The following is a 14887-nucleotide window of genomic DNA, read 5'->3' on the forward strand; positions in this document are numbered from 1 at the left end:
CTGGGGGTACTGGTTAGTTCATATTGTTGTTCCACCTATAGGGTTGCAGACCCCTTCAGCTCCTTGGGTACTTTCTCTAGCTCCTTCATTGGGGGCCCTGTGTTCCATCCAATAGCTGACCGTGAGCATCCACTTCTGTATTTGCCAGTCACTGACACAGCCTCACAAGAGACAGCTATATCAGGGTCCTTTCAGCAAAATCTTGCTGGCATGTGCAATAGTATCTGGGTTTGGTGGCTGATGATGGGATGGATCCCCGGGTCGGGTAGTCTCTAGACGGTCCATCCTCTGGCAGGCATTTCTTGACCCTAGCCCTCAGCCTGCATCACCCAGGCATGAGCAGGTAGGTAGGGGTGTGGTGCTGGGTTGGAGTTCTGAGACAGGACCAGGTGTCCCAGAGCCTGCCCTGGCCCCCGATCTCTTAAGCATTCAGTTTCCTCCCAGCTTGAACACCAAAACCCTCTTAGGCTGACCTGAGTAGGCAGGGTCCCATCCCACTCAACACGGAGGAAACCAAGTCTCAAGAGAAGAGTAACTTGAAACCCAACACGACAGGTTCTAGCAGAGCCCACGCCCAGCTATGGACACTACCTGCTGAGAGTGTGCCACAAATATTTCTTCAGTGGCCAGGTCTCAGGTCCCACATAGCGGGGTCTGCACAGATTCTGAGGACTCTGGGACCAGGCTCAAGCTGAACATGACAATTCGGACACTAACTTCAATTCCCTTCCTGCAGGTACCCAGGAAGACTGAACATGGGCCAGTGGGGACTGAGGCCGTGATGTCGGCTCAGGAGCTCGTAGCCTGCCTCTGCCAGGAGGGGGACAAACACCTGGCCCAGGAGGAGCTGCCCTTAGCCACAGCCTTCTATCTGGCCGCCTTCAGCTGCCATGCGCCTTCAGCCGTGCGTCATGTACGGGCTCTCCTGGCTGAGTCGCCAGGGGCACCTGTGGTGGCCACCCTGGAGTCCTGGTGTTGTGGGGACAGCCAGATCCCTGCTATCCACTGGGATGGCATGACGGTAGTCTCCCTGACTGGGCCACTGGCCTCTGCCTTCCTCGGTGCCATTTGCCCAGATCACCCTGCCACTGTCCTGTACCTTTTGGCTGGCCTGCTGGCCCAAGGGCGTCACATGGAGGTGGTGCAGCGCTGTAATACTCTGTTGGATGCACACTCCAAGCAGGCCCTGGAGCTGCAGCTGACACGTGCCCTGGCCTGGGTCCTGTCTGTGGACCGGGCCAGAGAGGGCATAGCTGCCTATCTTCAGAACTTTGCCTCCAGTGCAACCCGGACAGTGGCCTTCATTCGTAGCCACCAGCAGCCCTACCTCCCCAGGTTGCTTGGCACCCTCCAGAACTACCTCTCAGGACACCCGAAAACCAGCGCCAGCCAGCAAGATACCAACTGCCGGGGACTTCTGGAGGCCCTGGACCCCAGAGGCTGCTGGATGGGTGCCATGTCACCAGAAGCTCTGCTTCGCAGAGGCCGGTTTGAGGATTGCAGGGCAGCATGCAGCCGGGACCTTCAGCCTGACTCAACAGGGAGTAGACCCCAAGGTAGGAGAGTGACTCACAAGTCACATTCCCCAAGAGCCATGACAGTCACTCCAGCCACAGCTAAAACCTGCCTATGGTGGGACCAGAGCTGGGTCTGGTACTAGGGTTGGGGCGGGGGTGGGGGCGGGGCTGGGGACACCACAGTGAAAAGACAGAGAAACTCCCCCCCCCCCAAAAAAGGAGCAAACAAAAATCTTGCCTTATGCTGGGCGGTGGTGGCGCATGCCTTTAATCCCAGCACTTGGGAGGCAGAGGCAGGCGGATTTCTGAGTTCAAGGCCAGTCTGATCTACAGAATGAGTTCCAAGACAGCCAGGGCCACACAGAGAAACCCTGTCTCAAAAAAAAAAAAAAAAAAAAAAAGAATCTTGCCTTATTAAATGCAAGGCACAAATCTGGCTGTCAGTCGGAGAAGGCTTTCCAGGATAAGTGACTTTTCAGAGTCCACGCATAAGAAACCATATACCAATGCCCTTGGGAAGAAAGCTAGAAATGTTCTTGCCACCAAATAGTCACTGGTTGAAGGGAAAGAGATGGCAGCAGGCCAGGGCCTGGAAGTGTCTGGATTTTACTCTTAAAACCACAAGAGCCGGACGTGGTGGCGCACGCCTTTAATCCCAGCACTCGGGAGGCAGAGGCAGGCGGATTTCTGAGTTGGAGGCCAGCCTGGTCTACAAAGTGAGTTCCAGGACAGCCAGGGCTATACAGAGAAACCCTGCCTCAAAAAAAACAAAACAAAACAAAACAAAACAAAACCACAAGAGCGTTTTCAAACTGATGTGAACATGCTTCTTCCATTGTTGTGTATGGACTGTGATTCGGGAACCAGAAGGGGGCTAGACCTGCTGGAACCTAGAGGGCTGGGGGGGCTGGGGGGAGACTGAGGGAGTGGGAAAGCAGAGACTGGAGGGACAGGATGGGAGCTGGAAAGGTTGGGAGGCTAAGAAACAAGAGTGGAGGCTGGGAAGCTGTAGGGATGGTCCAGACCAGAGCCATCTCTCAAGGGTCCTTGTACTCTCACCAGGAGACCATCGCCCTTACCTGGGAGGAAGCGCTGCAGTGGGAGAGCCCACTGAGTCATTTGTAGCAGGACTGTGGACATAGTTAACTAACGGTGGGCGACGAGATTTGTAGCAGGACTGTGGACATAGTTAACTAACGGCGGGCGACGAGTGATTTAAAGAGTTAGCCTTGAAGACTTGACCACAGAGGGGTTGGCTGGGGCCGTAACCCTGTGCTTCCTGCTTTCTCTTACCATAGCAAAACACCTAAGATAACCAAATTATAAAGAGAAGGTTTCTTTCTGTTTGCCGGGTTTTGTGGATTTCAGTCTGTGGTTGGCTGAACAGAGGGTCTCACAGGGGCCAGTACACAAAGCTCCTTTGTTGGGATGTGGTAAGAGGGACAAAGTGACTGCTGAGTGGCAGGGTTCCCGGGGACCTGGACACCGGCAAGATAAAGGGAGGAATCAGCTGGAGAGAACTGGAAAGCTCCAGGTCTTGGCTCTGATGCATTGGGTAGGCAAAAGTGCATTACATCATCATATAGGACAGCTGGGCAGGCAAAAGTGCATTACATCATCATACAGGACAGCCGGGCAGGCAAAAGTGCATTACATCATCATACAGGACAGCCGGGCAGGTAAAAGTGCATTACATCATCATATAGGACAGCCGGGCAGGCAAAAGTGCATTACATCATCATACAGGACAGCTGGGCAGGCAAAAGTGCATTACATCATCATACAGGACAGCTGGGCAGGCAAAAGTGCATTACATCATCATACAGGACAGCCAGGCAGGCAAAAGTGCATTAAGGACAGCTAGGCAGGCAAAGGTGCATTACATCATCAGATAGAACAGCTGGGCAGGCAAAAATGCATTACATCATCATATAGGACAGTTGGGCATGCAAAAGTACATTACATCATACAGGACAGCTGGGCAGGCAAACATGTATTACATCATCATATAGGACAATTGGGCAGGCAAAAGTGCATTACATCATACAGGACAGCCTGGCAAGGTGGTGCACACCTTTAGGCCCAAGACTTGGGAGGCAGAGGCAGGCATATCTCAGAGTTTGAGGCTAGCCTGGTCTACAGAATGAGTGCCAGGACATCCAGAGCTACATATAGAAACCCTGTCGCCCTCAAAATTAATAATAATAAATATTTTTAAAAGATACAAAGTAGGGGCTAAGTATTTTTTTTAAGTATACAAAAGTAGGGGCTGGAGAGATGGCTCAGCAGTTAAGAGGTCCTGAGTTCAATTTCCAGCAACCACATGGTTGCTCACAACCACCTGTAACTGGATCTGATGCATTTCTGGTGTGTCTGAAGAAAGCTATAGTGTACTTGTATAAATAAAATAAATAAATAAATAATATTTATTTTAAAAAGATACAAAAGTAGAGACAATGAGAAAATATAATACATTTTATAAAATTAAAATTTTAAAGTTTTTCCCACACACCTGTACAAAGATGAAAGGACAATTCTCAGAGAGAAGAATGTTTTTAAAACATACAATGGCAGAAAAGACAACCGTATGCAAAGTATTTGTGGAATTCCCACATATCAGCAAGGAAAATGAATAAAGGAAGTGGGGGGGGGAATTTTCCCCAAAAAGAAAACACAGACAGCAAGCAAAAAATGTGGGAAATCGTCATCACCATGGCAACGCAATGGAGGCAAATTAACACAACGGAAAAGTATTTCCTTTGGACACAGACAATTGGAAAGAAAATTAGTGAACCCTAGAAAAAACGAAAATGAAAACAGTGAGATAGCACTTTAGAAGACCCGGGCTGTCAAAACTGCTAAGGCTAACAGCAGAATCTGTCCTGGGAAAGATCAGCTGATCTGACAGGGCAGCTGCCCCACAGGCAACAGCCTCCTAATTTGGACAAACTACCAAAAGCCAGTGCCTGAAAGTGTTGGGTGGTCACTGCCTGGATGCATAAAACTGGAGCTACATGAGGTGAGACTGCAGGTTGGAGATTTTTCTTCTGTGCAGTCATGTGCACAACTGGAAGCCAGGGTTTTACTGGCTTGAGAAGATGTCAGAGTGTTCGGGGCTGAATAAAGTGGGAAGCTGGGAAGCCAAGTCCTGAAGGGTTACAGAAGGGATGAATTCCTGTGGCTGACTGCTGGACTGAACACAGGCAGGAAAGACAAGATGGTCGGTGTAAAGCATCAGGTGGCAGCTGCAGGAACTAAAAAGAGAATTTGCTTCTGAAGGCAGACAGAACTTGAAGTTTGCATGTAGACAACACAACTGGTTACTAAGACAAAGTTCAGCCCTCCTCTGAAGCACAGAACTAAATCCAGAGTCTCTATGAAGCATCACTCAAATGTCTGGTGTACAATTTTAAAAGGACTAGCTGGGATATATAACCCAGTGGTGAAGTGTTTGCCTAATGTGTACACAGAGCTGGGTTTGATATCCAGCACCACCACCACCCCAAAATGGAAATTAGCTGAGAAGTAAAATAATAGTGGGAAAAGTCAGCATTGTAGAGATTGGAGAAGAGTCGACAAAATTTAAAATAAAATAGAGATTCTCTGATAAGCAAAACTGAAAAAAAATGGCTACAGCCTTACTGGTTTGTGGGACAATTAAGAAATGTATTGTGTGGCTGTATTCTTGGACGGAGATATGGGTGTGACGTCAGTAGCTGCTGGGAGCCTCGGCTGCTTCTGGGCTGACCCTTCTGTTCACAACGTTTTGTTTCCACCCTTGGCTTCTGCCACCAGGACTGGGCAGGGAACACTGGTGGTAGTGAGTTTCTCAACCAGTTTGCTTGTAGTTTCTTCGCTGGCCTCGGGCATGTGGCAGTGTGCTTCCCACACCCATCCTCAGACCCTGGGGAGTGTCCATAACTTTAACTTCCCTCTTAACAATGTGGAGGGGGCAGACACCTAGTCCACCCACTCTTCAGGTAAGGACTTCAGATAACTGAGCGCCTCCATTCTGGACCCTCTAACTGTCTCTGTTTCCTACAAACAACTGCTGAATTCCAAGAAGGCAGAACAGCAAAAATGTCCAGGACTGGTGACCCTAAAAAGTCAGAGTCAGAACCCCAGCTTCACAGAATGGGTTGGGTGGGGCTACATCCCTGAAAAGGAAACTAAAGCCCATCACTAAAATTTAGGGCAGAAAGGAATATAAACTTCCATTTGAGCTGAGAGGTGATGCCTACAAGTCACTGGGGGAGCAGCGCTGGGAGGCACCCGGAGCTGCTGGCTGTGGTGCTGGGACAAGTCCTGTAGCATCACTCTACGGGTGCCCATGGGCTCGGAGTCATCCTTGTGGTTCTCTGGAGCCCTGGATTCTAGCAGACTTTGGGCAGATGCCCTGAGCTGACATAGAGAGGTGTAGGAAGTCAGGCTCACACCTGTTTTTGTCTGTAGGTGAGCACCTGGCGGCCCTGCTAGTCACCCGCGCGGCTGCCACCTTCTTCCAGGATGGACCAGCCGGGGACATGCTGCGGGACCTACAGGAGGCCTTCCGTGAGAGCCCCGCCGGCGCGCGGAGGCAGTTCCAGGCCCTGCTGTCCGCGGAAGACCGCGAACGCCTGCAAGCGCAGGCGCAAGAGGCCGCGGACCTGGGCTTTGCCCGCTTCCTGGAGGCTGTGCGAAGCCGCGGCGAGCTGCGCTGTGATGCGGACCGCGAACTCTTGGTTCCCGTGACGCGCGCGCTTCGCGTCCTGCTCCGCGTGGCACCTGCCCGACGGCGACCAGCGCTGGGCATCCGCCTGGCTGAGTGCCTGCTGCTGGCCGGGGACGTGGCGGGGGCTCGCGCGCAGTGTGAGCGCCTCCTCCGTCCCAGGCGTCCCGGGGAGCACGCGGGAGAGCACGCGCCGCTGCTAGCACTGCGCGGTTTCTGCGCGCTGCATGCGGGCGATGCGCGGCGCGCGCGCGAGGACTTCCAGACAGTGGTGGAGCGCGCGGCGCCGCACGCGGGAGGCTGCGTGCGCGCGCTGTGCGGCCGAGGGCTGCTGCGCGTGCTGGCGGGCAGCGCCTTCCTGGGCGCGCTGGACTATGTCACCGCCTGCCGGCTGCGGCCGGAGGAGACGCTGCTGATCGCCAAGGCCTACGTGCCCTGGAACCAGCGTGGGCTGCTGCTGACCGTGCTGCGGGAGGAGGGTCGCAAGATGCTGCTGCGCTCGCCCAGCTACGCTGGGAAGTCTGCGCAGGCGCTGGAGGGGTGAGACCCTGCCCCGTGCCGGAGGTGGGGAAGCTAGCAAGAAAAGTCTGATAGAAATTTGCGCTGAAATCCTCTAGATGGCTTCCCTATGCCAAGTTCGGGATCTGGATCCAGGGCTGAGGTCTCAGGATCCTGGGTCTCAGAAAGTGGTGCCCTGTGGGCGTTCTCCCCTTAAAGTTAGGAACAAGCTGTAGGTGTTGACTCATACCTGCAACCCCAGCACTTGGGAGATTGGTGCAGGAGGACAGCCTGAGCTCCACAGTGAATTCCAGGCCAGCCTGGGCTACATACCAAGTGAGACTTTGTCTCAAAAACACAAAATGCAAACAAACCAGAAAGTCAAAATCGAAAGGGGCAGGGGGCAGGAGAAATGGCTTAACAGTTAAGATTGAGTGCTGATAGGAGCCTAGTTTCCAGCAGCCTTCCTTAGGTAGCTCACCTCAGCCTATAACTCCAGCTTCAGAGGAATCCCATGCCTCTGGCCTTCAGGGGCACTTGCCCTCGTGTACGTACATACTCACACATGCTCTCACACACAATTTTTAAAATAATTTTCTTGTTTGTTTGTTTGTTTTTATTTTTTTTCTTTGTTGGCCTGTATGTGTATCGCATGTGTGCAGTGCCAGCAAAAGCCAGAAGAGGGCATCAGCTCTTGGAAATTACAATTGTGGTCACCAAGTGGATGCTGGGAATCGAACCCCAGTCTTCTGGGAAAACAGCCAGTGCTTTTAACCACTGAGCCGCCTCTCTGCCCTCTCCCCACCACACACACTTTTTCCTTTTTAAATGGAAAAAAACCAAAATCCTTGAACATTAGTTCCCTGCGGTGTATAATTCGGGTTGTTTCTTTTTGTGCACAATGTCTCAAAATACGGAGTTTTTTGCTGAAGCTGTAGCTTGTCCCACCTGTAGTAGATAATGAGCTTTAAGTTTCTCTTTGTTGCTAAACGCATTTGTGACACCTTATCTCCACAATGCCTTATCTTAAAAGGGAGACAAATGTAGCTCTGGCTCAGTGGGAAACTCCAAGGAAGGGTCTTTGATTTCAAGAGCTGCCTACCCTACCCTCCTAGACACATATGACACACTGCTGCCTGGTGTGTGCACCGCCTGCTGCCTAGCCCTCCCCCTCCACTGCCAGTCCACACCCCACACCTCCCCATGAGCTTCCTCTGCCCTGGTGTGAATTGCTGTTATGTTTCTTTGTGATGAACCCAGCAAAGCTAAACCATCAATTCTTGTGTTTACAAAAAAGGAAACTGAGGTGGAGTCTGCTGGGGTCCTCAGGCAGATTTGGTGCCTACTTCTGTGTAGTGTCTGCCCGGTGGGATGGTAGGAGCAGGGAGAGAGAGAGTGAAGGAGCAGGTTAGGAATCGTTCCTCTGCAGCTCATTAGGAAAAGGGACTACCCAGACTATAGGCATGGATGGAAACAAGATTTACCTGAGGCCTGACCTCAATGGAGGGGATGTAGGAAAAGGCCTGTCCCACACTGAGCCACCCTCTCCATAGGGATGCCTATGGTGTATACCAGCTGGCCATGCTGTTACTTGGGATGGATGCAGAGGACGAGACTTCCTGCCTCTTGGTGGCTGATGCCCTGTACCGCTTGGGCCGTCTGGATGATGCTCACAAATCCCTGCTGGTGGCTCTTTCCCAGAGGCCCCAGGCAGCCCCTGTGCTGGTGCGGCTGGCCCTGCTTCAGCTGAGGAGGGGCTTCTGCTATGATGCCAACCAGGTGAGTCAGCCCAAGTGGACTGGTGCAGGGAGGAATAAACACAGCATTTCAAGGGACACTATGTATCCCGTGGCCCCAGATACATGTGGCCTCGTGGAAAAGGTAGGACCCACTTCACCACCTATATCCAGCCCTTGCCTCTCTGACCCTCAGCTTCCTCGTCTGCGCCTGCTTTTGTAAATTGTTGAGGGAATTGGCTGAGGTCCCTGGGACCTGGGAGGTTCCTGCTTACATAGTTGCTTCCGATTTGCTTTGGCTGTGGTGTAATGAAAAGTGGCCAAAAACCAATGCTTCACAGGCTGAGTTCTTACTCAATCCTCTCAGATAAGCTGGACTTGAACATAACTTAGCCTGGGATAGAAGCATGGGTTTTACAGGACGCTTGACCCTGCTTGCTGGCCTCAGAGAACCCTCCCCTGGAATGGCAGAGTTTAGGACCTGACTTAGGTGTTGTAGGGTTTTCTGTTTTCACTGAGGTCCTGTTTCTGGGGGATTTCGGGTCTCAAAGTCTGGGCTGAGGGACCAGCCAGCCTCTTTGTTCTTCTCTGCCCTGGCTGGAATCTTGATCCCCTGGGCAGACAAGTAGGTAGAAAGATCACCCTAGAATCAACCAATCCCTTTCTACCAGGGAAGGGAATCTGCACTGAAAGATCACCCTGGAACAACCAGGATGATTTTCTATCAGGGATGGGAGTCTATACCAGGCCCATGGGAAACAATGTTTCATTTCCCAGACTGAAGTCATGGAGGAAGGAGCTTGTGTCTGCCTGAGGACACCTGGCTAGAGCCTGTCAGACCCTTGGCTCTTGGTCTACACCTTCTGAGTTCCTGTCACATGCTGTTCTGAAGGTCCCTTGCATATGCTTGTTGTTCAAGCCTTCTTGGATCAGCATGTTGGAGTGGGGTCTCCACCCAGGCGACTCAGGGAAAGGAGAGCCCCATCCCACCTGGTCATTTTACAGAGTGGGTTTCTGCTCTGCCCAGTGCTTCCTTGCCGCCCCACCCACCCATCCCTGTCCTTGTTGGAGGAGGCACAGAAGATGGAGACAAACACACCTTCAAAGGCTTAAGTGGCTGGGGCTGCAATTCATGGAAAACCTTCCAGGGCTCAGAATAGACAGCTTCCCCCGACCCTAGGCTTGTAGAAACAGAGCCAGGCATGGATAGGAAGAAAAGGGGGCCATGGAGAGGACTGCAATGACTCTGATCTCACATCCACAGCTAGTAAAGAAGGTAACCCAGTCTGGAGACACTGCCTGCCTCCAGCACACGCTGGACATCTTCCATCATGAGGACCTGCAGCTGCTGCAAGACCACTGCCACACACGGGCATTAAGCATTCTGCGGGCTCGGCCAGGTGGATCAGACAGCGAGGCCCACACAAGGGAAGCCATCGCCTATCTCTCTTTGGCCATCTTTGCTGCAGGTAGGAACCCCCGCCAGCCTCAGGGGTCCAGTCCTGTGCCAGATGCATGGGGCACGTGGGATTTGTGAACAAGCTTGCTCCGAAATATCCTGCACCCTGGAGCCTCCAGGGTGTGGACAAGATAGGACCATTCACCAAGAGAGAGTACCTAGTACTGGAATCCTTGGTTGTCCATGAACATACCAAGGCTTGAGGAGGGCCTGGGCTAACTGAGACACTGGACTGCCCTCCCCAGCATGCTCCATGATGAGGTGTAGGCCAGACCTTGGCTCCCTTGAGCCTCTCACAGTAGTGACAGGTTCTGTATGGCCACACCTGACCTCCACAGGTCACCAAGCCATCCCATCTGGGTTGCAGCAGGCCTGCCCTGGGTGTGCTGGAGTGACTCAGTGTGTGACGTGGCCAGGGCTGGGGGTAGTGTGATCATGCAGATTGTGGTGAGTTGGCATCTCTCCACTGCTCCTCCTCAGAGTAAGTGGAAGAGAGCCCATGGGAGGGAAGTGGTTAGTGAACTGATCCCTGCAGGTCATGTGTGGTTCCCTGGGGGATACCAGACAGATATACAGGAGGAGTCTGGTAGAAGCATTCTGTTTGGTGGTCAAGCTGTGCCTGACCACATTTTCTTCCTTCAGAGTTCCTTCCCAGAGTTCACTGGGAATTGCAGCCTACCTTGAGCCTCATACTGCACCTCCTCTGTGCTTCTACCCTGGCCTAACGTGTCCTACTCAACCCCTGCCTACTCCCCCAAAACAGAGTCGTAGACTTTCCTTAAACACCTCAACCATCTGCCAGTACTCCCAGGCTTCACCGTCCTGGTTGGGTTTCTCTTGCCTTGTGGCCATTAACCCTGGCTACCTGTCTCTGTCTCTGTACCCAGTGGGGTGGTTGCTCCCCAGGGTGGACCTTGCGTCCCCATGCCCACCAAGGTTGAGCACTAGATGGGACTCAGGACAAGAGAGCCAGTCGGAGCTGTGCCTGACCACATTTTCTTCCTTCAGGGAGTAGAACCAGTGAGTCCCTCCTTGTCAGAGCCCGCTGTTACGGGCTCCTGGGTCAGAAGAAGACAGCCATGTTTGATTTCAACACCATACTTCGGGAGGAACCAGGGAATGTGAAAGCTCTGTGTGGACGAGCTCTCGTGCATCTGGCCCTGGACCAGCTGCAGGTGCCAGCCCATCCCCGACACACACACCTGGGGCTGGGCAAGCAGGAGTGAGGGAGACCATGGTGCTGCCTTCCTCCTCTCCTGAAGGAGGGTGAGCAAGATCAGGCCTTCCAGCCCTCAGGGTGTACATCAGGACTCCATGTTTCTCCCTCACCCCCCACCCCCCATCCCCCTACAAGTACTTGCAGGGATCAAAGGCCACATTCCCACAGATTCACCTTTGAGTAATCCTGCCTTTCATGCTCCAATACCTCAGTCTGTGTGGATAGGTGTACAAGCCCTAGGGACAGCTAGTGGTTCTTAAATAATTCCACAGTGAATGTGGGTGGTGGGTAGGCCGTGGATAGTTGGAGCAGAGAAGGTAGAAAGCTGGGTGGGACCGACCTTCTGAGTCTCCAGGGAGAGCAAACGGAGCCCTGAGAATGATCTCTCCCACTCTGACACTCATGGGCTCTCCTTCCTTGCAGGAAGCTGTGGATGACATGGCCTCCGCCCTGAAGCTTGACTGGGACACTGTTATTCCCGAGATCCTTTCTCTGAAGACAGAAGTTCAGTTGTCCCTTACCCAGGGCCTGTACACTCGCTGCCGGGTCCTCCTGAACCAGGGTCTGGGGTGCCCTGGGGTGCCCCTCAGGGAAGAGGACACCCAAGGCCTCCTTGCCATGGGGAAGGCACTGATAGGAATAAATGCTACGCAGCCCAGTTGGCGCCTGCTTCTCACAGACATTCTTACAGGGCTGGGTATGTGTAAGGGCGGGGGACATGGGTCTCTGTGCCACATTCCCAATCCTCTGTGTTACTCTCTGTGAAGTGGAGAAAGAACCCTAGGCTCCAGCTTCTAACACTCCAAATCCTCCAACCCCTGTGGGGCCTGTGGAGTGGCAATTCTCTGGATTTTTGTTTGTTTGTTTCTTTGTTTCATTGGTTGATATATTTTTTGAGACAGGGTTTCTCTGTGTCACTCTGGCTATCCTGAAACTTGCTCCATAGTCCAGTCTGGCCTCAAACTTAGAAATTTGCCTGTCCCTGCCTCCTGAGTGCTGGGATTAAACCTGTGTCCTACCACTGCCTGGGTTTACCCTCTGGTTTTTCAAGTCACATCCCTCTGCTGGCAGAGGGAAGACCCCAAGAAGGATTTGTACATCCACTTGCAACCTGTAGGTCTCTGTCACCCTTGTTTGAAGGGACTCTCTCTGTAACCTGCCTTTGCCCTCCAAAGACTTCAGGGGGCTGCCCCTCAGGTCTGTTATTACCCGAGCTAAGTCTGCACCCATCAACTGGACTCCACCCAAGACAGAGTAGGGGTTATCAAAGTAGTTCCCCCAAGGGTAGATGCCCATCTTCCTGAGCATGCCTCCATCCCAGCCATACCTACACTCATTGAACATCTTTCCCTGGTCCCCACAGGCAAGTATCAGGAGGCCGGCACACACTTGCAAGAAGTGCTACACCTCACCCCATCATCAGAGGCTGCCCAGGCCCGGCGAGGCTTGCTCCAGCTTAAAAAGGGAGATGTGTCAGCTGCTGCCCATGGCTTGCAGTGCCTGGCAGAGAGAGATACTCAGGACCTCGGCTTCCTGTTACGCCTCCTTGACTCCCCAGAGCGGCAGAGTCTCGGGCAGGTAAGTATTAGCCTACAAGCCCTATGCTGACCTTGCCCCAGCACCACGAGCTTCAGATCCACATTTACCCCAGGCAGCCCTTCCCTTCTTGCTGCTAGCTGGCTTCCTTGGGTTTGGAATGAGTGGAGTAAGCAGCCCCGGACCTGGCCAAGGGAGATCTCAGGAAATTCTATCCCTGCTTCTTTGCTGTGCATGCAAGCCACGGGTAGCTGGGGCTAAGGAACCTCATCCTGGTACAAGGCCCACCCCAGGACCCAGATCAGAGCATACAGGTTCTGTTGTGCTTTACAAAAAGAAAGAACCTGGATATGTTTATAGAGGCACGGTATGGTGAGGTGGAAGGTGGAAGGGGGTGCCTCTGGGGGCCCATGCGGAAACATCCCTTCCTCCTGAGGTACCAGCCATACGATGAGTATAGTATGAGAGTTTATTTAGGGGATGGGGAGGGAAGTTGAGGAGGGAAGAGAGAGAGAGAGAGACTGGCCATGAAGATGAGAAGAGGGGGAGGGGAATAGGGAGAGAAGGGACAGAAGGGAAGAGAGTAAGAGAGTGAGGAGGGGGCAAACAGCTCCTTTTATACTGAGTCAGGCACACCTGTATGTTGCCAGGTGTCTTAGGGTTTTATTGCTGTGAACAAACACCATGAACAAGGCAACTCTTTTTTTTTTTTTTTTTTTTTTTAATGTGAGTACACTGTTGCTGTCTTCAGATACACCAGAAGAGGGGCATCTGATCATGTGAGCCACCATGTTGTTGCTTAGAATTGAACTCAGGACCTCTGGAAGGCAACTCGTAAAGGACAACATTTAATCGGGGCTGGCTTACAGGATCAGAGAGGTTCAGTCCATTATCATCAAGGTGGGAACATGGCAGCATCCAGGCAGGCATGGTACAGGAGGAGCTGAGAGTTCTACATCATCATCTGAAGGCTGCTAGCAGAAGACTGGCTTCCAGGCAGCTAGGATGAGGGTCTTAAAGTCCACAATCACAGTGACACACCTACTCCAACAGGGCCACACTTACTCCAACAGGACCACACCTTCACATAGTGCCACTCCCTGGGCGGGGCATATACAAAGCATCACTCCAGGTAATTGTGGGGCGGAGCCTAGAATGCTAACAGGTCCAGGCTTTAGGCCTTGGGGTCAGAGGGACCCAGGTCAAGAGTTAACACGGGGCAAGACAAGTGTCCCTCCAAGTGCCTTCCTCTGTCAATTGTTCTGAGTTCTGCCAGTCAAGTGACATGGAAAGGGGCCTATCAGAGAGTGGCTGAAACAGGAGCGTTGGCTGAACCTTGTTGAATGCTTCCTAAAGCAAAGGATTGGCTGCCTGAGAAAGGGGGACAGGGCTGTGGTGCTGGCTGGAGTTGAACTGAGGGGACTGTCTAGGCTGTAGGTTATGAATGCTATAAAATGGTGTTCTATAATATAGAGTTCTAAGGATTAAAGCCTCGGAGCAGGGAGGGCCAGGGACATGGCTTGTGAGCTAAGATAGTGTCCGAACATCCAGGGAAAGTGGGCAAGAGTCCCCAAGCTTACACGGGTTCAGGGCCTGGGGAATCCTGAGTGGGGCCAGGGTTGTCGTTGAGGTCCTGGTGCCAGATAGGAATCCCAGAACTGAAGCGGGGTGGGGAAATGAGATCGTGAAACTTCAAAAGGGTCGGGAAAGGAACCCTGATTGCAAAGCCCTAGGATTGGAGAACCCTGAGTTCCTGAGGTCGGGGAGGGGGCAGTCCTGGAGCTAAAGCAGGGAATGGGGACTTGAGGTGGAGCGCTTGGGAGGTTCCCGAGCTCCAAGGGAGAGAATCAGGAAAACACTGGCGAAATCCCAAACCCTAGGGGTCTTAGACACCAGGGAATAGGTTTGGCAAGGCAGCTTTCGGTTGCCCAGCAACAGGGGCCAATCCGGAAGTGACCTTCCTAGCTTCCTGCCACGCAGCAGTCTCACTACTCCGCCCCCCTCCCCGCCCCCAGCCTGGTCCTTATGTACTGCGCCTGCGTCTGCAGGGCTGTTGCCCCTCCCCGAGCTGGGAGGGGCGGGGCGCAGAGCTAGAGAGACTGAGTCTGTGTTTAAGCTTTTTTTTTTTTTTTTTTTTTTTTTTTTTTTTTTTTTTTTTTTTTTTTATTCTTTTTCATCTTTTCTATCTGTACCCAGCAGCCACGTGAATCATGC

General features: G+C 52.6%; 1 protein-coding gene across 1 annotated transcript in view; it reads left to right on the forward strand.

Moving 5' to 3' along the window:
* Window positions 1–781: 781 nt before the first annotated feature.
* Window positions 782–14887, forward strand: part of Ttc34 (tetratricopeptide repeat domain 34) — an 18367-nt gene continuing 4261 nt past the window's right edge. Inside the window, exons 1-7 of the mRNA XM_021201308.2 lie at window positions 782–1556; window positions 5970–6765; window positions 8277–8502; window positions 9724–9928; window positions 10927–11093; window positions 11561–11834; window positions 12501–12715. Of these exons, the coding sequence (XP_021056967.2) occupies window positions 782–1556; window positions 5970–6765; window positions 8277–8502; window positions 9724–9928; window positions 10927–11093; window positions 11561–11834; window positions 12501–12715 (2658 nt within the window). The remainder of the gene's footprint in view (window positions 1557–5969; window positions 6766–8276; window positions 8503–9723; window positions 9929–10926; window positions 11094–11560; window positions 11835–12500; window positions 12716–14887) is intronic.

Source organism: Mus pahari, chromosome 6 (assembly GCF_900095145.1).
Source record: "Mus pahari chromosome 6, PAHARI_EIJ_v1.1, whole genome shotgun sequence".
NCBI lineage: Eukaryota > Metazoa > Chordata > Mammalia > Rodentia > Muridae > Mus > Mus pahari.